Below are 27,680 nucleotides of genomic sequence, written 5' to 3'. Positions count from 1 at the left end.
CCCAGCAGACTCATACCCTCCCCACTTCGCACCCTGATCAGGCCGATAACACGAACTGCGTGTACAAGATGTCTGACACGTCAAAATCCAAAGGACACAGAGCAAAAAATTAGATAAGATTTAATGAAACAAAAGGCTTTACAATGTATAATGAAACACAATTAGTACAATGAAAGTGAAAAATGGAAACTGAATACAGTGCAAAGCTTTCCGAAACAGAGTAACCAGCAAAACAAACATGAGCAAACAAGAGCTACAGGGTACAATAAAAGCACACACTTCACTCTCTGGTCAAACTCCTCCAAGACTACTGTGTTTAGGTCAGGTGGCCAGGTCATGTAATGCACTCCATTGCAGGCGACTCGGTGTGTCCAAACTTTTGACTGGTACTGTAGTTTAGTCCCTCGCCATAGCTGAATGAACATAATTCACCCTGAGGAAGTCCAGACCCCATGACTGACATCTTTCCCACATGTGGAATGGAGGAGCACAGCCGGGAGGTGTGGGCAGGTGGTCCTTCAGAACCATGCACTTATTACACCAGACAGCTGCCGTTTCAGGTCGTCCTGGTGGCACGTGGGGCTGTTCCTCCCTCGAAGGAGCATGCTGATGTCCTGGCTCAGGGGTTACTGCTCCCGTGCGGATCATCACCCATGGCTCCGCAGCTCTCGTTTGTTTTGCAGACCACAGAAATCTTTCTAAATGCTGCCACAAGCAACGGCAGGAGGAGGGTGCAGTTCTGAAATACTATTGACACTTGACAGAAGCATCCTGGATGCAGCGTATATCGGTGATGAGGATGCAGCGTATATCGGTAATGAGGAAGGAGATTTATCAAGTACAGTCAGTCTAGAGTGATAAAATCAGGATGCCCTTTAAAACGAAACACTGCAGCCACGTACTGCTTTCAGGAATATAATCACTCTGACTGGAGTCCGGAAGGATGAGTCTGTCACACATGCTGACAGGCGGTGGGAAGCAGGCAGCTTCAGACCACTAGAGTGCTATGGGAGATCATCCTCCTCCATTATCATCGTCCTTTTTTAAAACGGAGTCATGTGACGTGAAGCAATTAATGTAATTAGACGAGTAAAAATTAGCAGATCTGAGTGACTTGAAAAAAGTACAAAGGCCAAGCAATAACCGGATGAACGTTTATATAAAAAGCTGAAAGTATCAGATGTTTAAAATAAACTCATTGTTCTCCCTCCCTGTCATTGAAGATGACACTCGATCACAGAACTAAAATCATACCATAAAAGACTCTCCAATGTCACTCAAAGCCAAAGCTTGTGACACCAATGAACACAGCAGAATTAGCAGCATACAGGAAGTGCACAGGAAATACAGCGTCACACATCTAGCACAGAGTCCATAACAGTACTGTGTGGCAGCTAGTAACCTGGCTGGAAGTTATTTCAGGGTTAGCAGTGACACTGTGCAATGCGGAGATGCAGTGCATGTACCATGGAGCTGGACTGTACATGGTTACCCTCACTCTGCCCAACACACCTGCATCTTATCCAGCATTCAGGGACATCGACTCCCTCAGGGGTCTCCAGTCATTCCCCGAAACAGGGGCACTGCACTGCTGCATTTGCATCCAGCTCGGCCTAACAGCCACGCTTCTGTCCTCGAGAGTCAGCGCCCTGCAGAGACACGAGAAGCATACGTCTGTCAAACGTCTGTTGTGATTCCGACACCGATAACGCGATGATCAGCAGCTCCGCTGGGCTGGGGTAACTGGAGGTAAGAGTCCCTAGCTCTGAAAGGCCAAAGCTCACAGTGTCTAGTAACCAAAATGTCCAATATGGACTCTGTAATCAGACTATTTCATATTGCCGCTGTCCGGTGAAAAACACTCATCTCCAAAAGTACATTATATCAGAAATGTGAAAAAACTACTTTACAAAATAAACCTAAAACAATGTAATGTGTCATACCTGGCTCGTACGATCCTCGTGTGTGCCACGCCCCCTGATTATCCATGTGTGCTTCCCCGATCGTACCCAGCTGTGTCTAGTTATTTTGTCTATTTCAGTCCCTGTCTTACCTTAGTTCATCGTCCCTCATTGATGTTTGTCAATGCCAGCGTTCCGTCCTGCCCTTACCTGTCAATAAATCCCCGTTTTTCCCCGAAATCCGCCTGCCTGCTTGCTCTCTGCTTACCCGCTTTTACCAGCGTGATCGTAACAGTAATGAGACTAGATTAGCAGCACAAATGCAGCCATCAATGAACCATTTAATGTTTTAAATGGACTTATGCAGATGATTGTCAGCGAGGCAAATGTGTCGACGTCAACAAGACATATATTCACGATTAACAGTGATGTTAGCGAGATATCTATCAGCGCCAAGTTGTTAAAATTGTACGGATTACTTCATATTGCCAAAATGACCACCATGAATACAAATGTTAATTGGCACAAACATAAATACTAAACACATGATGTCATAAATAATATTTTCATTGGTCAATTTGATGTCAAATGCTAATTAGCAGACAGAGGAGAATGTGACTTTATATTATAGATGGAATTCACCCCACCTTCAGAATAGTGGACATACATGGAATTCATTGGACAGCAACAGCATACAATATGAAAGTACTGGATGAAGACAGGACTGTCCGCTGAAATACCTGCAAAATTCCAGCAGTTTTACTAAATGCACTTGAAATATTGACCCCAAGGTCAGGTACCTGCTCCATGTGATCTATACTAATGACTGTTCTGCTCACACCCTGGTGGATGTTTAGAAAAGACAGTACAGAAAGGTTTCAGATGCACCCAGTGGGCTGACCACCTAACCTCTCTCTTAAGTACTGATTACACACGTCCTCCAAAGTCCGCGGCTTTCTTGGTGCCTCTCGCTGAGGCTCCGAGGCTGAATATGCGCCGAGGCTGAAAACATAAAGAGAACTTCCAGATCCTTCTTCATGCTGATCTTCTTCAGGACAGAGATATCCATCAGCTGGAACAGGAAGGGCTCATTTCAGTCCGAATTTGTTAAATAAAAACCAGACGTACGGCCGTCATTCCTAATTGTTGTGCTGCAGACATGCTCAGATAAATGGGAAATCATGCAAATCTAAATCATTTTCATTGGATCATGCCGTCCATGGTTTTTGTGTTGAAAAATCGATCACAGACCTGCTGTGTTTTAAGCAAACTGGCTCTGAGATTCTAAACAGAATTCGTAAAGTCCATCAGTCCATCCATCCATCCATCCATCCATCCATCAGTCCATCAGTCCATCCATCCATCCATTGTCTGTAACTGCCTAAATAACTTTGCCCTATTCAGGCTTGTGGGTGGGGGTCTGGAGCCTACACTGTACGATATGGGTGCAAGGGAGGGAACAACCCAGGATGGGGGACCAACCTATCACAGGGCACACTCACACACCATTCACTCACACACCATTCACTCACACATCACACTTACGGGCAATTTAGCAACTCCAATAAACCTCAGCATGATTTTGGACTGTGGGGTGGGGGGGGGGGGACCGGACTACTCAGCGGAAACCCCACAAGGGCGAACAAGCACACTCCTCACACACAGAGCCATGGTGGAGACTCGAACCCTGGCCCTACGGTGTGAGGCAGTAGCGCTAATCATTGCACCACCACGCCGCCCCAGAATTCTTCGAGTCTCCTCGTGAAATAGAAGAAGAGAATTCTCGCCTCTGTATGCTCACTCACATGTCTGCTGGGAAAGGGCCCTCCGAGATAAACCAAACAGCATTCAGACAAAACGAAATGAGCCATTTCGACACTGTACCTCGAACAAACAAGTTCTGGTTCACTGGATCCAGTGTATATACTGGGCTCCATGGAGTTGCGAGGCAGTGGTTAGGCGGCAGAACCAAGCTGGCCACAACTATGTCATCCGAAGTGTCCAGCAGCACGATGGTTCCATTTCTGTACATGAGGAGAACCTGGGTGGGACACAAAGTGCAAGGATCACCCTACTACCGTCAGCGACCAGTCCAAGAAAGCCCCACCTATGTCACAGTAATCACGCCCCTCTAGGAGGGCCCACCGGCAAGGTCCGCCCACTTGGGGTAGCCCCATTCAGCAAGCTCCTTAATTACACCGGTGGATCTTATTTGGAACCACACCCCTTCCCTGTTGTGTCCCATTTCTCCTTTCTAGTTCCCTTATTTCTGCCTTTAAACCACCCTGTGTATGCCCCTGCCTACTTGTGTACATATTTCTGCTTCGTTTCACAGACTCCAAGCTTAACTGTGCCCCCTGACTGCCAGTCCACATCACCCGACCTCCGTCTGATTCACCGAATACGAGTACTGGATTCTGATTGCTGCTCAGTGTCTTGAGCTGTTGACCTTGTGTTTTGTGCTTTTCAATAAAACCTGATTACTCAGAGCTGATCAGCACCAATGTCCTTCCTTCTGTCTTTCACAACACCTGGAGACACATGCTTTGACACCGAATACTTAGACAACAACGTTTTTAAATACATAGAAATGTACGTGATTCTCAGCAACTCCTTGTTCAGTAATGTCAGAGTCTTTCCTGTAGAATCGCCTGTCTTGGCCATCAGGGGGCGCTTACACGCTCATACATATAAATTCACTCATGCTGTCATTCTGAGTCACCTATTCACATGAAAACTATGGACCTGAATCCTGGAGCCAGGAGAAATCTCCTGACCCACGGGCTGGGGGATCAAAAATGTACACCGTTAACCGCAATGGTGTAGGGGAGAGTTTGATGGCGGAGGGGGGACACAATTTAACAATATAAAAGCAAAGGGGGATAAATGAAGTGAATTTAAATTCTGGGGGGTGCACATCCCACAGCAGCCCTGCCTGATCACAAGTTCTCCTCAAAAGTGTAGTCCAAGCTCACCAACATCTGTAGAAAGTGGACTGACAGAACCTCTGTGGGCGGAGCCTCTGCGTCTCCAGGTCTGTCCAGGAAAGAAAAAAAGAGTCTGAATGATAATGGGAATCGCACTTTGGCTGGCGGAGAAGCGGGGCCTGTCCCGGAAGGCACACGCCAGACACATGGCTCTCACCAACACCTTCAATCACACACTACCTTAGACTGATTCTCATTTTTACAGCTGCCTGTAACACGGAAATTAATTCCCAACACGCTCTTTCACCTGGAAAACAGATGAATTTCACCTTGCAGGTCAGTCAGGTTACCTCCCACACAGCCGCGTCACCTGGGAATCCATCCCCCTGCCTGCAGTGATCACACGACAATCGCCATTCTTGCAGGTCACCAAAAAGTGCATCTTGGGAAGAAAAGGATCTTGGGGAAAGGGTAGACAGTCCAGGAAGTGCAGCTTGCTGAAAGGGCTGTCTGCAGGGACAGAGAGGACAGACCAGGGAAGACCTGCAGAGTGAAAGATCAGATCCACGAGTCAAAACCATCACTGATAGAAAGTGTACCTGGTGTCGACTGTTTCTGAAAGATTTATTTAAATTGGAGCAGCGTCAAAACCCATCTTGCTTTTGTTATTTAAAGTAACGCATAACACTAAAAGGTTTGTGTGGAACCCATGGTGAAATTCTTCTATAATAATAATAACAATGATAATTATTATCATTGTTATTATTATATGAGTGTGTATTACACACACATACATATATACACACACACACCCCTGAAAAACCCCCTTTACAGTTGGCACAATGCAATCTCGTGGAACGCCTTCCCAGAAGAGTGTTATAGCTGCAAAGGGGGGACCAACTCCATATTGGTGCCGATAGATTTAGAATAGAACGTCATAAAAGTTCCTCTAGGTGCAAAGGCCAGTTGCCCCAACACTTATGTCCATATAGTGTATTTATTTTGTTCCTGATTTTTCACCCTGATAATAAAAATACGTCCGAGAAAAATTGCGAGCTGTAAAAATAAGCGGTCAGCAGGCAGTCTGAAGGCGCCAGAGAGTGAGCTCACCTAGACGCCGGTCCCACATGGCGACTAACCCCCCCATTAGCCCGAGTGCAATGTGACGAGTGCATCTGCTGATAGCCGAGCAGACGATCTCCTGAGCATTTGACCACACCTCACTGGGTTTGGCTTCATCATCTGGAGCAAAGAAGGGTACATATAAACCCTAAAAAAAACCCTAAAAGAATCTACATTTATTATTTTAACTATCGATTGTGCCATTCATAAAAAAAATGTATATCCATATAATGCACTCTTAGCACGGTAAATTCCACAATGTCATGTTAAGCGATCAGCTCTATGTTTTAAATAAGGTAATCTGAGCGGTAACACTGCCCTCTGCTGGCACAAAGCATAATCTGCATTTTTGAAAAGGCATCAATCAATAATGTATCACCGCGCACCACAAATAAGGCGGCATAGCATGAGCTGTACAGCCTACCTGTCTTCTCTTTAGCTCTTGTGTGCAGCAGGTACTGGTAAAGATTATGATCGCCTCTCCACCATACGTAGACAGCACTAGGTGGACCTAAAGAGATTAACGTTACGGGCCGCCTGCTCTGTTACAGAGATTTTATTCCCGTACAAGACAAGCCACAGTTTAAACGTATTCACGTGCCCATGTGCCTGATGAGGGGCCGTGGGAGATGGCTGTATGGAGAAATGAATGTATAACTGTTCGGAACTGTTTTGACGCACCTTGCAGACTTCTGGTCCCGTCTGTGACGGTGGACAATCCTCCAGGAAGGAGGAAGTAGAGACTACCCAGGCTGAAGTAACATTCAAATCAAATTAATGACTGACGCTCACTTCACAAAGCACTGAGGGAGCGTTGTATTCTGTAAGGCTTTTGTGAAACCCTAAAATTTTAATAACGCAACTGCATAGTTCATACAAGTTAAATAGAGTATTTCATGTCTATCTTGAGTATGGAATGTTCAATCAGAGATTATGAACGCATTATGGCTGATTTCCTAGAACAGCGCCTCATTCTGTTTACATGAATAGCTCACCGAGCTCTTGCCTCCATCTCACACGTGCCTGTGCCCAGATATTTGCTGTGCACTAATTTATACAGTGCCCTCTGCTCCGCCCACTGTTGAGAACTGATCATGTGATTCTGACCGGAACCAATCACGGAGCTGCATGCAGTCTTCTGTAACACCTCAAATGGGCATTTTAAAGATGTGCCTGCAAAATAAAATCAAGGGAAAACAGAATGACACGTGACAGCTAATATATAACCAAATTAAAATATAAAGCCAACAGGACTTTTAAAATCCTTATTACTAGATTAATATCTGTAAATGACTTTTGCAACATCACAAATTTACAATCGCTACGGAAACCTCTGAAAGGACTCAAACATTATTCTGCAAAGCCGTTATTTTTAATGAATACCTGAAAGCATGTCAGGTGTCTTGATTTTTAGCACCGTTACCACTGGTGAAAATTTTGCAACTTCTGTTCCAGACGTATTTGTCACCTACAGCATAGGAAAAAGCTAAAAATTATATGGATGAAATTCAGTGCTGCACAAGTGACCATCTGTTCAAAGTTTCAGCAAATTGAAAGAAAGATATATATTTTTTAATTAACTGGAGTTCTCTGTTGTAGAACCTCGTGCTTACTAATACATCAGAAGGCTTAATTCCATCTTGAGGCAAAACTGATGGCGTTTCACCTGGTTGCCTGACGCTGCATGCAAACCTTCCAGCTCTTTCAGCCATGACACTTTAGGGAACCGATTCATTTCAATCCAAGAATCGCCATTGCCTGGCCGATAAAATTAGACAGTTATTGAGTCTCATTAAAACAGTTGAACGTGTTTTATTGCTACTACAGAATTTTTATTGGAGCCTGTGGAAAAAGAAGCAGGACCTTTTGCTACATCTTAAATCCATCCATTCCTAGGTTTGCAGAATAAACACACAATCGCAACAAGCACAGACCCTCTTCCAGGAAGTTCAAGGCCTGACGCTGCCATGCATCATGTTACACACACCCACACATGCACAAGCCACATACTTCTTAAAACCACTGATTCTCCCGAATCACGTTTTGGAGCAAATTGAGGACACCCGGCCCATTAAGTGTGATGGGAAAAATGAAGCTACACTACCAGTTAAACGTTTTTGCACCCCACAGGTTTTTGCCACTTTTCCATTTACTTCATAAACTGCAGATCTTTTTTATTCTTGTTAAGCACTGGAAAGTTCAGTGAAGAACTTATAAATTAAAATGCAAGTCAAATAAAGTTTCCTTTATAACATGGAAAGATTATATAATAGGTTGTGTTAACTGGTTGTGTGGTGATGGCATAGTCAGATTCTAGGCTGCCCTTTAACTTTAAATGCACTAGTTAACTGTTTCATCCCATGAAACAGAGCAGTATTTAATGTCCCTTGTAAAAAAGAACGCCTCGAATTTTCTCTGCTGTTATAACTGTTGGGTCACTTTGATGAATCAATGATATGCCGTTTTCTTGCTAATGAACGTACTCAAATGGTGAACATACTGTAAATTTATTTGTTAGAAAAGAATATTGAGTGTATTTTTAGTAAATGTTAAGTGAATAACAGACAAATGTGTAAAATCTCAGGGTGTTTAAAAACGTTTGACAACACATACATACACCGGTGTATGATAGAGAAAAATTACTTACATTCCATCATAACGGCCGCGTAATTCCCACCTTCAGACAGTTCAATCTTTGTACAGTTGTTTCTCTGATTTATTTCTTTCTGCATTTAATTAGAAAACAGGTATACATCTAGTATGTAATATCTATTCTCATAAATATTGACACTTTACTGAAATGTTCAATTAACATCTAGACTTACTGTCTCGTTGATTAACTTCATTAGGTAAATATAATCAGCATAATAAGCGAAAACTCGGGATACACCTAGAGAGATATGACAGAATCACCGTAAGACAGCATCATCTTCTCAGCATCTCCACATAATTTGGTCTCCTACTTAATTAGTTTTCAGTTACAAGGAGAACGAACGTTCTATATTTCGTTTTAATGATATGTGTTAAAAATCTGGTAAGATCATTTACCCATGTCATCCACGGTAGCTATGAGATAAGCCATCTCTCCAAGACAGGTGCAATGAATGGAGATGATTTCAACCCTGCCCTGCTCCCACGTGGCAGTGCGCACATGACCGACGGCAGTGATCGCAGAAATCCCACAGGAAAATCCCACAAATACGTACTTCCCATCATCCGTGCATGCCAGACAGTTCGCTTTCACTGGAAGCTACATGTGAACAAAACGTTGTTTCTTTGCAACTTGTCACTTTAATTCATTTAAACTAACCGAAAAATTTCAGGTCCAATGGAACATGGCATGACATGGATTTTGTATTTTTGTACCAAAAAGAGATCGAGAAGATGTTTTAAATCACGGAGATGAGTGAGATTCCCACCTTAATTTCATCTGAAAACTCCACCTGTGGGATTTTTCTCCTGGTCTGCTCGGCCACTCTGGCGGCCTCTTTCTCTGAGATGACGCCCCATGCCGCGTCGAGGACGCCCTCCAGCACCTTGCCTATCATGCGGAAGGGCTGTGGCAAGGAGTCATGCAGCAGGTCGGGAACGCGCTCCTCATCCGCGCTGTCCTCGGAGTCCCAAGGCTCTGGGATTCCTTTAGGGTCCTTCCTAGTGTACACCGGCATCCTACACAAAAACGTATACAAAGGCGTATACGAAAAAGAGCTTCAATAAATTTTATTGACAGCAGAAAAAATCTGTCTGTGATTAACAAGCCACCTGATTCCGTGCTTAACATTTTATTACTGTTTACTATTATTAAAACCTCCCTAAATTAGAAATGTCATTATATAACGTGAACCGTCATATAATAGTGAAACAAAGACTGCAACCTCAAACGATTAAAGCAGCACCGAAGAGCTTAAACAAGACTAACGCACTAAAGAATAAGGTATGGCAGTATTACTTTGCTCCTCCAAGCTTTCTCGGTTTCATTGTTGACATGTCGCCAAGGCAACGGGTGCAGGAAGTTTCCCTTCCAGAAAGCGGTCCGCATGTCCCGCACGGAAGGATCCTAAGTGCAACTATTGTCGTAAAAAGCGTTCCGATGCGTTGTTAATATGGGTATTGTATTGCTGAAATGTCGTAAATATACTTGTATTTATTAATAGCATAGATATATGTAAACAACTGAGAGTTGGCTTGAGTAGTTGACTAACCTTCAAAGTCAAACAATACAATCTACATAGGTAGCTAGACAGCAGTGCTGAGGAAATATATTTTTCATTCATTCGTTCCATGATACCCTATGCAGGTTCATAAAATTGTATTGAAAATGTATATTGAAAATGTGTGTGTATATATATATATATATATATATATATATATATAAAAGATGCAAGTTGCTGAACATGAACTATTTTTTCAGCGTTTTCAGATTTCACCATGCTTAGCAAAGCCAGCATACGTATTCCCACCAGTGCCAGCAAAGCGCACTTAATAACTATCAAAGACACATTTAAGAAACAATTCTTATATATGCTACACACACACACACACACACACACACACACACACACAAAGTGTGAAGCAGTACCGCTCCTTCTCTTTCGAATACTGTGCGCTTTCGACTCAAACATGATTGACAGACGTTTTCACCATTCAGAACGTGAGTTCGGCCATCAGGCAAGATAAACTCAGTTGTTAGCCAGTATCCCTTATTAATTTGTAAACAAGGCATTGACATAGGTTTGCTCTAAGCGAAGTAGCCAAGAGTTTCATCTCAAAATAATTTCTTTGGCGTTGCTTCATTGAATTTGTGTTCATGCACAACCATCATTAGGGTTTGCAGAGCTAAAAAAAAGGAAGTCTCTCTGGGTGAAAATGCCATGTTGACGGTAGAGATCGGAGAAGAATGGCCAGACTGGTTCACGATGATAAAGAAAGGCAGCAGTAAGTCAAATAAGCACTTGTTACAACCAAGGTATGCTGAAGAACATCTCTGAATGTGTAACATGTCAGACTTTGAAGCAAGTGAGCTACAGCAGCAGAAGATCACACCGGGTGCCACTCCTGTCATCTAAGAGCAGGAAACTGAGGCTACAGTGGGCACCGGCTCAGAGAAACTGGACAATGACAGATTGGAAAAACATCGCCTGGACAGATGAGCCTCGATGTCTGCTGCCACCTTCAGACTGTAGGGTCAGAGTTTGCTTTAAACAACATGAAAACATGGGTGCATCCTGCATTGTATTAACAATTTAAGCTGGCGGTGGTGCTGTGATGGTGTAGGGGACATTTTCTTGCCACACGTTGGGCCCTTTAGTACCAACTGAGCATCGTTTAAATGCCACAGCCTACCTGAGCATTGAGCTGACCATGTCCCTCCCTTTATGATCAGTGTACCCAGTTTCTAAATTCCCGCAGGATAACTCAACCATGTCACAAAGCTCATACTGGCTTCTTGAACATGACAATTAGTTCACTGTGCTCATATGGCCTCCACAGTCACGAGATCTCAGCCCAATAAAGCACCTATGGGGTTTGCAGGAAGAGCAGATTCACATCAAGTGCAGCTGACAAATTTGAAGCAACTGTGTGATGCTGTCATGTCAACACGGACCAAAGTCTTTGCGGAATGATTCAACCACCTTGTTGAATCCAGGGCAGGAAGAATTAATGCAGTTCTGAAGGCAAAAGGAGGTCCAACTGGGTACTAGCAAGGTAAACCTAGTAATGTAGACAGTGAGTGCACTTAATTGCATATAATGCACATCTGCACATCCTGATGATTTAAAGTAGCTAGTAGGAGGCAATGCACAGAAAAAAAGACCTTTATTTTCAGAAACATTAAATATATCTTATGTTTTGTCAAAGGCAAGAAGTGTACAAGTCTTTTTAATGGGATCTAGATGCAAAAATATAGAATGATTTCACTCCAGGCAATTAAATGCATCATTGGATGTCTGTGGTGAGAAACTGAGAGCATTTCACAACAAATGAACAAAAGGAATCCAAACAAATATTTTCTTACAATTCAACAAAAAGCATTCTCCCCCCTCCCCATATATGAAAAGACAACAAAGCAAATGAACTAAATACAGCAAAGCGATGCAAAGGGGAATCGTCCCAGAAAATCATATCGCTTTTCAGCTCATTAACAGTTACTTTTGCATCAGAAAAGTAGAAACACATTACAAATACACCTGGTGATACAGCAATATCACAAGGACTCTGAAAGCCACAAAGTCATACAAGGAATTGTGCATTTGTAAAATGCAATTGAGGGAAAACACATTTCATTAGGCATGTGTTCTGTATATTCAATGCTTCTGTTTGGCTATAACCCAGTGTAACCCCAGTCTCTCAGAGAAGGCACCGACTGGACCCTAACACCTGTCTCACATAAACTGTAGCATGCATTTTTAGCAGCAGCATTGAGGACCCTGTAAATGTCAGGTTATTGTCCCGGGAGACAAGCCCTGCAAACCTCGATTACAAATTTGTGGCTTTAAAATACCATATCACCTCACATGAGTCTAACCGTACTTTCCCATCCAGTGTTACACAAGCATTAAACATTTCAGCTGTTTACTGGAAAACAGATATTCTCATTTCCATCAGCAGAACTACCGAGCTTTTACAGATCGAAGGCCGGATCTCAGTTCAGATGACAAGGATCAGAGTTTGATTGATTCTAGTCCTCGGTGCAGCTGTGTGCTGACTGATGTAAGTCAGTCCCTAACTTCATTAGTTCATTCTGATGATTTCAATTTGAGAAAATCTATCGCATGAATTCAGGGCAATCAAATTAATGACTAAAGTAACACACACACACAAAAAACTGAACTGTCGCAAATAGAAATATACTCCTAAATTATAGGGAATTCACAGAAAAACATACAAAAAATGCAACAAAACTTACACGTCCCTGCAGTACCATAAACAGGCTGTTTTCAGGCTGTCCCAGAAAAACACAGTAATATACCACATTTACCTTAATCCCTCCATCTTCCTTGCATGAGATGAAAGCCACAGGATCAGTGTAAAAAAAAAAGCAATTACAGGGGGGACAGTTCACAACTTTCCACAACATTCCAGAGAAGTGGAAAGTATCTGGCAGACTTGCTGATTATGGGATGGAAGGTATCCCGTGGCAACCACAAACACAGAGTATGGAATTAGCGAGGATAAAATGCATTTGAAGTCAGGGATTCCTTGAAACGAAAATATATAATGACAACAACAATAACTTATTAAATATCAAACAATACATACCATGTAAAAATCATTAGGCTACGTAACAAAGACCATACGGTGTGTTGCACGTATATAAAGGCTACACATTTAGACCTTCTCTGTAAAAATAAATTAAAAGAAAAATAAAAGAAATATATTAAACAAATACTTATGCTGATTGAGTAGGAAGTTGCATTTAAGAAAAGCACAGTAAAGCTTAAGGCTGTTACAGAGCAGTCCAGCAGATGGCACTGAAGGACAATAATAATGTGTGTTTACGTGGCGCCAGCTCTTAAAGGCATATCAACCATTTTATAAAGTAGCACATGCAGTGAAAGACTCAGCACTCAACACTATGAGAATACTTACTATTCCACTTTGGCAATTTCATTACAGTTTTCATTATTGTCTCTCCATCGAGAGAGCTTGAGTCCAATTAGTGTGAAGAGCTACATGTCTTCTGTGCCAGTCCGACAAAGCGCTAGGCACAAGTCAGCCACTGGGGGGGCGTCACACCTTCACTTACACGGAATATTTGGAAATGTATTCCAAGTATGGAACCCACAACCTAAAACACTTCTAACATTAGTATGGAGTATATTGTTACAGTCGCTGTGGAGATACCACGTTCCTCCACAAGAAAACAAAATGCAGATAGTAGCAAGCAGAGGCACATGAGAAAGCGACCGGAGGATGGAGGTGAAGGGGGACAAGGAAGACAGAGGGATGAAGATGGAGAGACAGAGATGAGAACAGAACGATACAAAGACGGAGGGACATAAAATCAGATGATTTGACCTCAGAGCTACACAGGAAAACGTGAGTTAAAACAGACAAACATACAAAAACTGCAGTGAATTAATCAGTAGTTTGAAATTCTTCAAATGAGCAGAGACTGAAAGTAGAAAAAAATGAATTATTAGCAACAATACTTGATGCTGGCTAGCAGAGCAGCCTAATAATGTGAAACTTTCTGAACGATAAGGGACATTTTTAACTTCACATTGGCCTTATATTCCAACTGTAACATGGGACATACACACTGCGAGGGCATAACCCGCTAAAAGCTTCAGGGCTCCATTTACAATACATGTGAACTCCTGTTAGCTTTGGACTAACAGCACCAGGTGAACCCAATGGACCAGGGTACCGGATTCTACACACCTGTATAGCATTTGTTCTTTAATTCTCAGCGACAGCCAAGGATCGTACAGGTACGCATTGGAACATGATCAAGGACCTGAAGGAGCCCAACTATGGTGCATAAGATACAAAAGACAGCATTTAAACACAGGACATCCAGCAGCAACAAAGAATGGCAGATGCTTTCGTAGTATCATTCATTCTGCTTAATGTCAAGCAATGGCTAAGCTATAATTAAAGCTATATTTCCTCTGATCCAGGCCATCGTCCCGCACAAAGGATAGTACCCAGTCCACTGGATGTGTGGGGGAAGGTCGTAAGCACCCTCCTCCTCAGGAAATCACACCCTAGGAGAGCCTTTCCTTGCATCTCAAACACCAACGTCATTATTTGGGTACCAAATATTATTTCATTGATCAGGCCACTTTCCACTCAGCAGCTCCTTCTTTACCTGCAATGAATCTTTGTTTCTGTCCCAACACAGACTCTGATTGGTCAGTCAAGTGATAATTACAGAACACGATTGGCCAACACTGGTTTAAAGGTTTGGATCAGTGTTTCTCAGTCCGGTGCTTGGGGACCCATAGACAGTCCACGTTTTTGCTCCCTCCCAGATAGGGAGGCAGGGAGCAAAAATGTGGACCAACTGTGGGCCCCCAAGGACCAGACTGAGAAACACTGGTTTGGATTATTCAAAGAATTCAAAGAATGACTTCCAGCCGCAGCTATAGTAGTCAGAATCACAGTAAAGTAATCTGTCCTTACTCTCTCCTCATATTTGTACATATACTCCTTGGGAATGTTCCAGAATAGAGACAGACAGTAGATGCTCTCTGCCTTCTCCCTCCGCTCAGCTCTGGTAACTCTTTGGCTTCACCGAAACCTTCATTTTATGAAATTTCTGCATGGTAGAATCCAACATGATAATTTCATCATTGTGTATGTTGAAAAAGAGAAATATAAAGCCCATTCAGAGTGGGTCCACATCCATCCGGACCGATTCTGGAAGTTGCTGCTTCAGCATCCCTGGACGCGCGGCTCTGGAGCAGGGCCAGTTAGGTATGTATGGAGTCACCGGAGGATGAGGGCGAGGCGGCTTCCCTGCGGTGATGTTTGGTCCTTGTGCCACAGGCGGGGCACCGTGAGGGTTGTGGTCTCACAGCAGGTCTTTGATGCGTCTGAGAGTGATTCGGGGAGACCGGAGCTACGGAGGCATCTGGGCTCGGTCGTAGTCCAAGATGAGCCCTTTGATGTGTGCCAGCTTCTGATGCAGATACTCACAGCGCTTCTTCTCCTCCCGATACCCCGGGCATTTCTGCAGAGGGAAGCAGACGGCCCGCAAATCTGAGACGGTATCAGATACCTTTCAAATGCAGATCCACAAGCCCAGAGCGGCTCTCCCACCGAACATCAGAACAACCATCCCGCAGCAGATGCAACTCGGAATTCTGCTCCCTTTACCTTTCTGTACTTCTGATACTTCTCCAGTATTTGCTCCTCCATAACCTGAAAGATTCCAGACATGGCGGCATTGAGATCACCCAAGTCGGAGTCATCAATCAATATGCAAGATTCAAGCTGCCAAATCAGGGATATCTTGGCGTGTACCTTATACTCCTGTGTTCCAGGAGACAGCGTTTTTATTTTCGAACCTAGACGAACGAACATCTCGATCACGCTTCCGATCCTGGAGTGGAGGTTCCTGTACTCATCATACTCTGCGCAGAAGTCATCCTTGTACTTCTGACGCTGTTCTAGGCCAGTAATGGTGTGGTATTTCCTGGGAAGAGGATCACAGCGCCACTCACTGTTAACCTTCTTTTCTGGGGTGTTAAGCCATCATTTGTTTCTTGTCAGAATGAACATAAGAACATAAGAAGTTTACAAACGAGAGGAGGCCATTTGGCCCATCAAGCTCATTTGGGGAGAACTTAACTAATAGCTCAGAGTTGTAATATCTTATCTAGTTCTGATTTAAAGGAAACCAGGGTTCTAGCTTGCACTACACTAACAGGAAGACTATTCCAAACTCTAACTACATGCTGTGCAAAGAAATGCTTTCTCAAATCCATTTTAAAATGTTCTCGCACTAATTTCCACCTATGGCCACAAAGTTCTAGTATTTCAACTAAAATTAAAAGGAACAGCATCCAGACCTGTTAGAACCTTATATAACTGGAACATGTTCCTCTTAGTCTCCTAATGGAGTAGGTAAATATACTAATTATATTTTGGAAAGTTTCATAGCTGAAATGTATCTGGTTTATGGGTTACAGGTGTATTTTTGAACTTAGCCTTAAGGTGGCACTATAGTTAAATTAAATATTAGGTTTAAGGAAAGAAGTGTGTGCTTGCTGATAAGAAACTGTAACACAACACCTCCGTCGACTGCCTGAAGCGATAAGCACACCGCAAGCCGGTCCAGCTGTGTGCTAAATGTGATCCTACATCTGCTGTCGCTCTTCTGTAAACACGCTTGTTACACGTGAAACGGGCCCCCGTGTTACTCACAATAAGTAATCAGGCAGCTCCTCTGTCACAGTGGGGCTTGCAGGTGTGTTCACACTCTCATGGTCTGCAGAGAGAGGCACGGAGGTCAGTGAGAGACAACAGTCTGCCAAGGTCCTTCTTAGGCAGACAGATAACAGGCCTCAGGATGGGGGGGGGGGGCAAGGAGCAGCAACACAGTTGTTATTCAATCAATAATCAGCCGAGGTGGGGGCAGGGGGTGCACTGGCTGAGCACAGAAATAAAAAGAGACTCCTCTGTACTGCTGATATAACAGACATCTGAGTCCGAAGCTCTGGGTGTTTATGTATATATATATGGGCGGCATGGTGGTGCAGTGGTTAGCACTGTTGCCTCACACCTCTGGGACCCGGGTTCGAGTCTCCACCTGGGTCTCATGTGTGTTGAGTTTGCATGTTCTCCCCATGTCGTCGTGGGGTTTTCTCCGGGTACTCCGGTTTCCCCCCACAGTCCAAAAACATGCTGAGGCTAATTGGAGTTACTAAATTGCATGTGTGTGACTGGTGTGTGAGTGTGCCCTATGATGGGCTGGCCCCCCATCCTGGGTTGATCCCTGCCTCATGCCCATTGATTCCGGGATAGGCTCCGGACCCCCCGCGACCCAGTAGGATAAGCGGTTTGGAAAATGGATGGATGATATATATATATATATATATATATATGCCATTTTCATTAAGCCTGTCCCCATGGGACAGGATGGTATATATATATAGATGGAGGTAAGGAGCATGCACATATTACAGTGCATTACAGTGCATAAGGAGCATGCACTGATTACAGTGTGTTACAGGTGCATAAACAGCATGCACCGATTACAGTGCGTTACTTTACCTGTTTATATATAGGGTGCACAAAATACCAGGGAGATTTATTTTAATATTCAAGAAGCTACATCACACACTTGCAAACAGTCCAAAGATGCCAAAGAGTCTGTGACCAAGTCAAAGGTGCATCTGTCACAAGCACCATTAAATTATTTAATTTGTAATGAGAAAGAACCTCAAAATTATCACAGCACGTGTCAAACATGGACAAACAACATCAGCAAAGAGCAACTCTAGTGACAAGTCAAAGCTCACTGACAGGGATGGATGGACCTTCATCAAGAAGCCTTAAAAATGACCACAGATCATGTTCTCATGGGATTTTTAGTTGCACAAAAATGTTCTGAGGGCAGAACGAAAAATGATTGGTTGAGAGAGATGACCAATCAGATTGTAGAGGAAGTGGGTCCAAGCAACTAGTGGATGTGGGACCAAGACATTTGATTGGTTGGTCCCGCCTCCTCTAGTTGGTTGGACCCGTCTTCTCTACAATCTGATGGGTTATTTCTCGGAACCAATCATTTTTGTTCTGCCCTCAGAAAAATTCTATGTAAGTAAAACTCTTGGTTTCATGAGGTCAAGCGCCCTCCGTGACCTCCTCAGTCACGAGACCATCACTGACCTTCCACAATATTCTGCAGGCAAGGGGTGCTTATTAGATCTCGGTGTCTGTGACCCCCCCCCCCAATATATGTACACATGTACTTAGCGTGTCTCGCAGCTCACCTTCAACCGGTGCAGGCTGCTTGTGTTCCTCACTGCCCTTCCTCCATTCCTCTCTCTCTCGCTCCTTCTCTTTCTGTTTCCTGGACTTCCTCCTCTTGTGCTGCTGGGCGCTGGCAGAGGGGCTATCTCCCCCCAGCTCGATCCCGAGGCTCTCTGGACGGGGCTCGGCTTGGGCGGGTGGGGGGCTTTTGCTGGAGTGGGTGGGGCCTCTGTGGTCCCCAGCGGGCTGTGGGTCACCAGACAGACGCCGAGGACGGAAACTCTGCTGCAGAACTCTGGATTTCTTGTGAGTCTGGTTCTCCAGCGAATCGGATGGCACTGGGCGTTTCTGGGCAGAAATCAGAAGAAAGCCTCAGCTATAATGCTCAGGATTCAGGCGTGATTCACTAGCTGCCACAGCACCCGAATCCTGGAGTCACTCATTATTTTACACCCCCCCCTTATTGCTATTTACCGATTCATTTAGACATTTCCTAAGGACTATAACAGTGACAGGCAAACTCTGAAGAATCTGCAGTACAAGTGATTAGATTAGAAGAAGCAAAGCAATCTTCTGTGTGCCAGGCAGGCAGAGCAGTAAATGGCAGTAATTTACCACGGCTGGACTCTTGACAGGACTGAGATGAGAAGGAGATTCTCCTAAGCTTCTCGGGAACGGAGTATTTGACTGAAAGCTCTTTGACTGGCTGCTGCTGACTGCTGGCTGCAATTTCCTGGAAAATCAGAGAGGAAAGGCATTCATGTTCCCACGTGAACTGACAGCTGGCTGATCTGTGTCTCAAGTCCTGTGCCAGTGTCCTGCTGGTAAGAAGGTGTCACTACACCAGAGAAAACCACAGCCTATCCCTGCACACACACACACACACACACACACACACACACACACACACACAGTCAAGCAGGCAGTGGGGACACAAGTCATGCCATGGCCACATCGCGGATGTGGGCTTCTCCTGCGTCCTAAGCAGAGCCCCGCAGTAAACAATGGGGCCAGAGGTTGCCCTCCATGTGCTGGGGACAGCCGCAGTGCTGCCTATCTCCTTCCTGCAGGCCCTTCCTCAGATACACTGCAGTTTTATCGAGAAGGGAAATCGCTTATTTTATGACCTACATCCCCCTCCGTGCTGCTGCATCCGAGCCTTTTTAGCTGCTGGACATTCCTGACGAACTGAAAACTGGCAGCAGAAAAGAAACATGGAGGCTCTATAAAAGTCACTCCTGACCCGGTTCTGTCAACGCGCAGTGTTAGAGACTCCGCTTTCGTCTGTGTCCTGATCCGGCCACAGCTCGGAGTGTTGGACCTCCACATTTCTGTCCATGTATGTTTGAACTGGAAGGCCTATCCGTACATGACTGCCACTTCATTCGTGTGCATTTCCATAGGTACCATGTGCCACCTGTATAACTGGCTCTTCTCATACCTCACATATGAAATTCCTGGAAAGTTGACCTTGCAGGTGTGCAGCATTTGTGGAAATGGAGAGATGGAGCCTACTGGCACTTTCAAAACAATCAGGAAGTTATGTGAAGCATGAGTGTGTTTCTGATGTGATCCCAGGGGGAAGAAAGTAACGACCCTGCCATAAACCCCACAGCCTGCTGGGAAAACAAGATCCCCGACAATGAACGATGGGGCTGACATGCTCAGAATAAATGTAAAACACACAGGTTATTGATAGAAACCATTTCTGTATGGAGCTGGTCATGCAGTGCTCCGGTCATGCCATGATCCTGTAATGCAATGATCCAGTCATGCTGTGATCCTGTAATGCAGTGATCCTGTCATGCAGTGATCCAGTAATGCAGTGACCCAGTCATGATGTGATCCGGCAGTGCAGGGATCCGGTCACGCCATGATCCTGCAATCCAGAGATCTATTCATGCAAGAATATGGTGACGCCATGATCTAGTGATGCAGTGATCTAGTAATGCAGTGATCCGATCATGGCGTGATCTGATGCTGTTGTGATCTGCTAATGTAGTGATCCAGACATACCATGACCTGGTTATGCTTACCTTGTCAGCAGCTTGTTAACAAGCCGCCTCTCTTCGTCTTGGTAGCCGGGCCAGTCCCTCTGAACAAGCGGGTACATGTCATCCTTCAGCGTGAAACTCTGATCCCTGGGATTCTGCTTGGCGACCTGTTGGGATCAGAGGGGACCACTGTCTTCCCCTGCTGCAGAGCTACACCCTCGACATGTCTTACACGAGAAGATCTGTGCAATATTACTTCATCTTGTAGGCAGGCCAGCAGGGCATCTATAACACAGTGTCCTGAGACAGATAAGCACTCCCCCTACCTGATGGTCTCAATCATCCAGAATCCATATCATTGTTAGCAAACGCTTAGTGTTTCCCATGACTGCTCCTACCTCCTCCAGAATGGGGGCCAGCTCGGCCTTCTCCCTGGGGCTGGCCCTCTCCCGCTCCAGCCACAGCAGCAGCTCCGGCTTCCTGTAAGGCTTCAAGGCGAGCAGATGTATGAGGCGCTCCCGCAGGGGCCTGTGTACCGTCACGCCCGCGCTGCCAGCGGGGCAACTCCTCTTATAAGTGGGGGAGAGCTTGCTGAGGCCGTCCGGGCCTGACGCCTGGCCCGCCTTCTTCTGAACCTTTACACATTTGCCTGAAAACAGGAGCACAAACGGCGTAACCGTCACTCTTCGAACCCTCTCGGAAAACTAAACTACCATCAGAGAGACCATCAGTCAGATAAGCAGAAGAATGTAAGGCAGGTCATTAGGTGACAGCAAGGAGCTAGGGGGTGGGACTTAGGGGGTCCTTGGCTGGCAAAGCGAAATGCCCACACAGAATTATTGTCGGTAATGCAGTGAAAGATTGGCAGCAGGTGAGAGAGGTAAGAGAGACTCCCTAAAGGCTTGGAGAACCAGAGTTCTTAGCGGAAAGGCTGAAGGTATGTTTCTGTAGGAACCGGGATAACACAGCCACAGGTCTCCTGAACACAAACATCCCCTGAACACACAGCCACGGGTCTCCTGAACACAAACATCCCCTGAACACGCAGCCACAGGTCTCCTGAACACAAACATCCCCTGAACACACAGCCACAGGTCTCCTGAACACAAACATCCCCTGAACACACAGCCACGGGTCTTCTGAACACAAACATCCCCTGAACACACAGCCACGGGTCTCCTGAACACAAACATCCCCTGAACACACAGCCACACGTCTCCTGAACACAAACATCCCCTGAACACACAGCCACGGGTCTCCTGAACACAAACATCCCCTGAACACGCAGCCACAGGTCTCCTGAACACAAACATCCCCTGAACACACAGCCACAGGTCTCCTGAACACAAACATCCCCTGAACACACAGCCACGGGTCTCCTGAACACAAACATCCCCTGAACACATAGCCACGGGTCTCCTGAACACAAACATCCCCTGAACACACAGCCACGGGTCTCCTGAACACAAACATCCCCTGAACACACAGCCACGGGTCTCCTGAACACAAACATCCCCTGAACACACAGCCACGGGTCTCCTGAACACAAACATCCCCTGAACACACAGCCACAGGTCTCCTGAACACAAACATCCCCTGAACACACAGCCACAGGTCTCCTGAACACAAACATCCCCTGAACACACAGCCAACGCACAGGAGGCAGGGACGGATTATGGGTTGTGTGGGCCCCTGAGCAAAACGTTCACGAGGGCCCCCCCACCACCACCACCAGCACCACCACCACAACCACCACAATTCAAGGGCCCTTGGCAGCCAAACGCCCTCCCTATAGGGTCAGGGGCCCTTGTAGGCAGAGGATCAAAGAATGTAGGCCCTCTAAAATAGACAAACGAAAATAAATTGTTGATAAGCGTTGCAAATTGTTTTGGGCTAGGGGCCCCACGGGCCCCCTGCACCCCAAGGGCCCCTGGGCAGCGGCCCCGCTGGCCCGGTCCGTAATCCGTCCCTGACAGGAGGACACAATCACGCCTTTAAAAAACTGCTAGTTACTTCTGTGCCAAAGTGGTTTATCAACGACTGCAGCTGCAGTAACACATTGCATACACAGTACGGCAGCGTAAACATTTTTTTAAATGATTTCTAATACTTTAATTTTTTCATTCATTCACTCTGTCTTTTGGAATCAGGAGCAGGGTTGCCTGCACAGACAGTGCACAGAGACAGCTGTGACCTCACTGCATGGTAAAATCTAGCAGACAGACTGTCAGCCAGCCAAGGCTCCCAATGCAGTGAAAATGTGCAAGTTTCACTTACATCTGTAATATTCATAACTTACTAAATCACTGTAAAAGTGTGAAGTAATTTCTAAGGGATCTTAAAATAGAGGATGAAGCGAGATTTGGCTCCATTTATGAAAGTTGGGCTTGTTTTGTTGCGAATCCCTTAAGGCAAAACTAAATTAACACCGATACAATTTTCATTAAGTCTGTCCCCATGGGACAGGATGGTAACAGAGTACGCCTCTTTCAGACTGACACACAAATTGGGTCTGAAGCCTCTGGTTCACTGCAGGCTGGCGAGCACACAGCTTCTGGGCATGTCAAGACATCCAGGCCAAACAAAGAAACATTTAACAGTGCATTTCTATTCCAAACATTTCTAAAACTTGTACAGGCAGAAGGGGTTTGTTTCCTGACAGCTGCATGATTGAGTATGTTGCACGTTTTGCAGAGTCTCACTGCGTTACAGTTGCCCGGTGCTTCTTAATTCTCGGGCTACTCTTAAACATATTATGCCACATGTAAGTTGGTGTGAAATTAGACAGGGTAACATGCTGGGTTTGCAAACCCAAAATGCACAACCTGTTATGTGAGCAGGCTTTGTGCTTCATGAAAAGGCTGAGCACTATAGACACCATTCTGCTATTTTTATAATTCTCGAGAGCTTCGACAATGCATAAACCATCTTATCAATTAAGTTTTATGGACAGTTAAATTATCCCCTCCCTCTGCTGCTAGTAAACACGGCATCAGGATGTCAATCTGTCGAGAGACTGGTGGTGTTTCTCAATACCAAGAACACAAAGATCGTACTTGAGGTCTTGGCAAAGACCAGTCTTGCTAATTTCCCTACTAAGAACGAACTTGGGGCGCAATGAATCATGAATCACGAATCACGAAGGATGCAACGATGCATCCTTAATATTTGGGACGGGGCAAAAACCGTCCAAAGGATCCAAGGATCATTACCATTCTCCATACTTCTGTTCTTAGTATTCGAACTGGTCTTCGGCAATGGGAGATGACGTACAATGGGCACACGAGAACACAAGTATGGTCAAGTGGGCATATTGAGAAACACTCTGGGATAGATAAGCAGGAAGTGTGCAAAGAAGGAAGGGTAGCAGAAGCTTAGCAAAGGCTGCTGGGAGTGTCGCACAGCATGGACTCATAGCTTCAGCTAAGAAACTAAGACAAATGCAAGCAGGTCTTGTGACAAGCGAGGTGTGATCCAGACCTACCTTGATAAGGAGGCCCTGGCTTGATCTCGATGGCCGACCGGCCCAGGATGTCCTTCTCCACCTGTGACATGCGCTCCCGCGTCACCTTGTAGGAGTCGTCGGTGGCGCACACCGTGATCTTGTCCTGAATGCTACCCTGGCACTCCAGCTCTTCTCGGCCGTCGCTGCGGAGTGGAGAGGAGGACGAGGAGGAGCATGCAAATAAGGTGGGGTGAGGAGGTGCAGGGAGGAAGATTGAGGAGAAGACAAGGGGTGATGAGAGACAGAATAATGAGGACGGGGAGGAGAAAAACGAACAAATATTTGAAGGTGACACAAAGAGGCTGTTACACAAGCGTCCATGACACTGCAGACTGAATGGTTTCCTGTGTTTATTGTAATGGCCGGACTCTGAAATACTGGAAATTGTGCTTCACTTCAGAAAATTTATCATCTGTTATCCTGTTGCACATTAAATGGTTTTTGTTCATACAACATAAGTACCAAAAAAACAGGCAATTAACAGAGCCCACCTACACTAGAGCTCTCTACTGAAAAGCCACAAACACCTACATGTCGTTTTAAAAAGAAAGATACAGTCCATGTTTCTAGAAAATTTGAGTGCTCTGTGACACTGCCACGCACGGCACATTCAGGTAAGTAGCAAACAGGCGACTGGGTGAATGATTCGATAGGACCATCGGAGAACTTCCAAGCTCAGATCTTCATCCTGGATCAAGATCTAATTGAGCAATTTCAGCTTGAAATAGCTCCAGAAATGAGGGGAAATTCCAGACAAGACCAGGGCTGCATTTACTAATATGACATGGAGATACTGAGCAAGAGAGAGACGGATCTGTGTTCATTGTTGTTCTCCTTCCTGTAAGAGGATCTCGGAGGTGAGGTAGAGATTCCACTGCTGCTTTTACTGTTCACATGCTTCCCCAGGCAGGACGACAGAGCCCAGGGTGTCGCCGAGCCCGTCTGCATCAAACCAGCCCATTTGCCGTTAACCCCATGTGCGCTGCTGACGACCTAGAAGACTTCCTGCTTCAACACAGGAAGTGGTGCGGCCCGAGACCCAAACAAGACCCGCGATACTATCACTGTAACACACAGAGCAAACCTTTCAGAGTGTGACACAAGCACATTATAGTCTTATTGCCCTCAGCCATACTCCAGTTAGTCTTTCAGCTCATTTGGCGTGGAAAAATAAATAATGACGGAGAGTTGAGAGCCTGTAAAAGTGGCAGGAGTCAGCGAGAGCTGGGGCTGAACACAGCGGGGCCTATTCATGGCCACTGTAGCACCTACTGTAAAGTCTAAACGCCATTCAGTCTATGAGGCGACTGCCCTGGGCTCAAACACCCCAACTCCCGACTTTCCCTTTAAGCCCCTATTGACAATTATAGCTGTTTACAGGCCCAGTAAATGGGAGACGGAAAAGTAAAGTCCAGATATTAAAGGGGAAGATAAACATGGGCAGGAAACTGTACCATCTGCAGACGCTGCCAATGTCCGAGCCTTAACCTTGGCAGTAGATGGACACGCTGCCCAGCGTTTATAACCTGTGACCATCCACCAGCTGCAGTAACCGCGCACTTTGTCCCGCATCAATGGAACTAACGAGGAATAATAAAAATCACAGTGTGACCCGTCCAGAACATTCCACGCTGGCCCCTCATTTCAGGCCGTAATCCTCTTTTATGGCTCCAGTGCCCTGCTCCGCTAAATACTCTCCAGCAGCGAGGCCTGAAACGTCATGTCAGATTGTCCAGTAATAACGGAGGCACCTTAATGAGCAAAACAAATGTAACTGGACACACGGCTCCACAGGTACTAAACAATTTTCATTTTGTTCAAACGGAGGCCTGAGCTCTGCCGGATGAGGTCAAAAGGAACAATTTAACCGTCCATGGTCTGTTCAAGATTGTGCGTCTTGCACGATCTTTACTCAAACTCTCCTAGGAGACAAGCCTGCAGACCTTCTTGACAGAAAACATAGAAATGGCTGATTAAGGACAGTTCAGTGAGTGGGTTGTGCGGTTTAAAAGGGTTATATTACAGCAAACTCCCCCGGACTCACTGACTCGCAGCCTGACTGACAGACGCACTTACCTGGATACATACTGTTGGATGCAATCTAAGCTCGCCTGGGGCTTGTCTTTGCTGTCGCTGGACAAAGAGAAGGAGAATACGCGTAGAGCTTCCTGGGAATCAGGGGATAGGGCAGGGATCTTGATGTACTGTTGGAAAAACATGCAAATTCCCAAATTTAATGACATACAGGCTTGAAGAGGCTTTTGTTAAATCCTATTTGCTCTGGTGCCAAAATAATGACTAGATCAGTCAAGCAGCATTTGAGAATCATTGTCAGCATCCTTTGTCATGACTGCCTGATGTCTGAATCATCGTCAGCATCCTCTGTCATCACTGCCTGCTGTCCGACATCCTCACCTCTAATGTAAGCCATTCAAACACATCAAGATTTTCGACATCTTTGTGGGGACCGGAAAAAATTTTCCCCACTATGTCAACAGTTTTTTTATTACATGTCAGGGACATTTGGTCTCCACAATGTAATGTATATCTGAACCACACACACACACACACACACTCACTAGTGCAGGTAACTAGCGCAAGAGTCCAACTTCAGCTGTGCCACCTTAAATAAATCTCCCAGGGCAAACGGTGTTTTTACCAGCGTGTTCCCCCCCAGGCATGTGGGGCGGCACGGGGCAGAGTCGGCCCGTGGAGGGGCCTCCTGGGCCGCCGCGGGCTACGCTGCGCTCCGTTCGTTAGCTTAACAACACCTGGGGGGGCCTGCAAATCCAGTGCGTTCCACATGGGCCAGGGGGACAGAGCCGAAAATGGAAAATGGGGCACCTGTTTACAGCAAAGCCTCATGGGAGATGGGAAGCTAGCGCGCTAACCGCTTCCATGCGGCTGCTAAGCCGAGCCATGTTCATCCCCCCCATGGTGTTCTGTTACCCAGACCCCCTCCATGTCACAGTGGCACTGGCATCACTTTCGGGACAAAGCCCGTGATGCGGGAAGTCTCGCTGAATGCTTCTCTAGGGTACAGGGCAACCATCTGAAGGGGACGTAAACAGACCATGTGGGGAGAAAGGAAAGAAAAAGGATGGAAGGAAGGAAGGAACGAAGCAAAGATGGATGAGCATCAGCAAAACACACAGCTCAACAAGCAGCTGAATTCGCTGCTAAAGAGCAGCTGCACAGCACCTACCTAGTGAGTGCACAGCAGCTACATAGTGGCTGCGCAGCACTAGAGCACTGCAAAGCAAATACACAGTAGCTACACTTAATTACACAGCAGCTACACAGCGACTGCACAGTGACTACATTCTGCTACACAGCAGGTAATGTGCCTGCACAGCAGCTACACAGCGACTGCACAGCAGCTATCGTTTACTACACAGCAGCTGCAAAAAGAAACACTATTCCCACGACGGGCAAAATTCACAAAAGCAACTACACAGTAGCTGCACAGCACTAGAGTGTTACAAAGCAGTTACACGGCGTCTGCACACCAGTTCCAAAGTGGCTACACAGTGGCTGCAGAGCACAGCATTGTGCGTATCAGGACTCCTTAGCGCCAGACAACAGGCCCCATTTTCAGGTCTACCGTACAAGCTACGGAATCTTCTCTGCCCAGGAAGTAGCGCCAAATCCAACCCTATGCCTGTGCTTCTCCGGGGCTTCAGAATCCGTCCTCAGGTTCTCCCCCCAACCCTCTCACCACCGCCAGAGGTAGTGATGGCTATCAGCCTGGCCGCCTTTACATACACACAAGAAGCCCAGTGTAACCCGAGACCCCTTCCTGCCCTAA

At 45.7% G+C, this 27,680-nt stretch overlaps 2 protein-coding genes across 5 annotated transcripts in view; both read right to left on the bottom strand.

Annotated features, from left to right (window-relative positions):
• Positions 1-103: 103 nt before the first annotated feature.
• Positions 104-10,271, bottom strand: wdr93 (WD repeat domain 93). 4 transcript variants are annotated; one of them, XM_049031468.1, is made up of 15 exons: positions 9,900-10,271; positions 9,370-9,619; positions 8,999-9,200; positions 8,776-8,840; positions 8,598-8,676; positions 7,617-7,708; positions 7,334-7,418; positions 6,946-7,123; positions 6,632-6,702; positions 6,375-6,461; positions 5,939-6,070; positions 5,179-5,371; positions 4,877-4,937; positions 3,786-3,942; positions 104-1,649 (listed from the first exon to the last, which is right to left on the bottom strand). In XM_049031468.1, exons 1-15 carry the CDS (start codon positions 9,935-9,937, stop codon positions 1,642-1,644), a joined length of 1,698 nt encoding a protein of 565 aa, XP_048887425.1. In that variant the 5' UTR covers positions 9,938-10,271; the 3' UTR covers positions 104-1,641. The 4 variants fall into 4 exon arrangements, 3 of the variants coding, with proteins under 3 accessions (XP_048887425.1, XP_048887426.1, XP_048887428.1); XM_049031469.1 differs by having other exon boundaries at positions 9,370-9,601; XR_007400824.1 differs by lacking the exon at positions 4,877-4,937 and having other exon boundaries at positions 1,512-1,649.
• Positions 10,272-11,756: 1,485 nt separating this feature from the next.
• Positions 11,757-27,680, bottom strand: part of LOC125751980 (RNA polymerase II elongation factor ELL2) — a 27,291-nt gene continuing 11,367 nt past the window's right edge. Inside the window, exons 3-12 of the mRNA XM_049031472.1 lie at positions 25,949-26,076; positions 23,852-24,015; positions 20,766-21,016; positions 20,410-20,534; positions 18,989-19,106; positions 18,394-18,721; positions 16,826-16,889; positions 15,923-16,094; positions 15,776-15,820; positions 11,757-15,629 (exon numbers count right to left, since the gene is read on the bottom strand). Coding sequence (XP_048887429.1) covers positions 15,519-15,629; positions 15,776-15,820; positions 15,923-16,094; positions 16,826-16,889; positions 18,394-18,721; positions 18,989-19,106; positions 20,410-20,534; positions 20,766-21,016; positions 23,852-24,015; positions 25,949-26,076 — 1,506 coding nt within the window. The 3' untranslated portion in view covers positions 11,757-15,518. The remainder of the gene's footprint in view (positions 15,630-15,775; positions 15,821-15,922; positions 16,095-16,825; positions 16,890-18,393; positions 18,722-18,988; positions 19,107-20,409; positions 20,535-20,765; positions 21,017-23,851; positions 24,016-25,948; positions 26,077-27,680) is intronic.

Source organism: Brienomyrus brachyistius, chromosome 11 (genome assembly GCF_023856365.1).
Source record: "Brienomyrus brachyistius isolate T26 chromosome 11, BBRACH_0.4, whole genome shotgun sequence".
Taxonomy (NCBI): Eukaryota; Metazoa; Chordata; class Actinopteri; order Osteoglossiformes; family Mormyridae; genus Brienomyrus; species Brienomyrus brachyistius.
This window is presented reverse-complemented; position numbering and strand designations above follow the sequence as displayed.

What these genes read in the sequence shown, in the direction of transcription:
- wdr93 (XM_049031468.1), bottom strand. Translation starts at nt 9,937, where the DNA reads ATGTCAACAATGAAACCGAGAAAGCTTGGAGGAGCAAA. An exon ending in AGTTTTCAGATGAAATTAAG is followed by an intron (nt 9,201 to 9,369) that starts GTGGGAATCTCA and finishes GTTCACATGTAG; the next exon opens with CTTCCAGTGAAAGCGAACTG. An exon ending in TGAAGTTAATCAACGAGACA is followed by an intron (nt 8,677 to 8,775) that starts GTAAGTCTAGAT and finishes AATTAAATGCAG; the next exon opens with AAAGAAATAAATCAGAGAAA.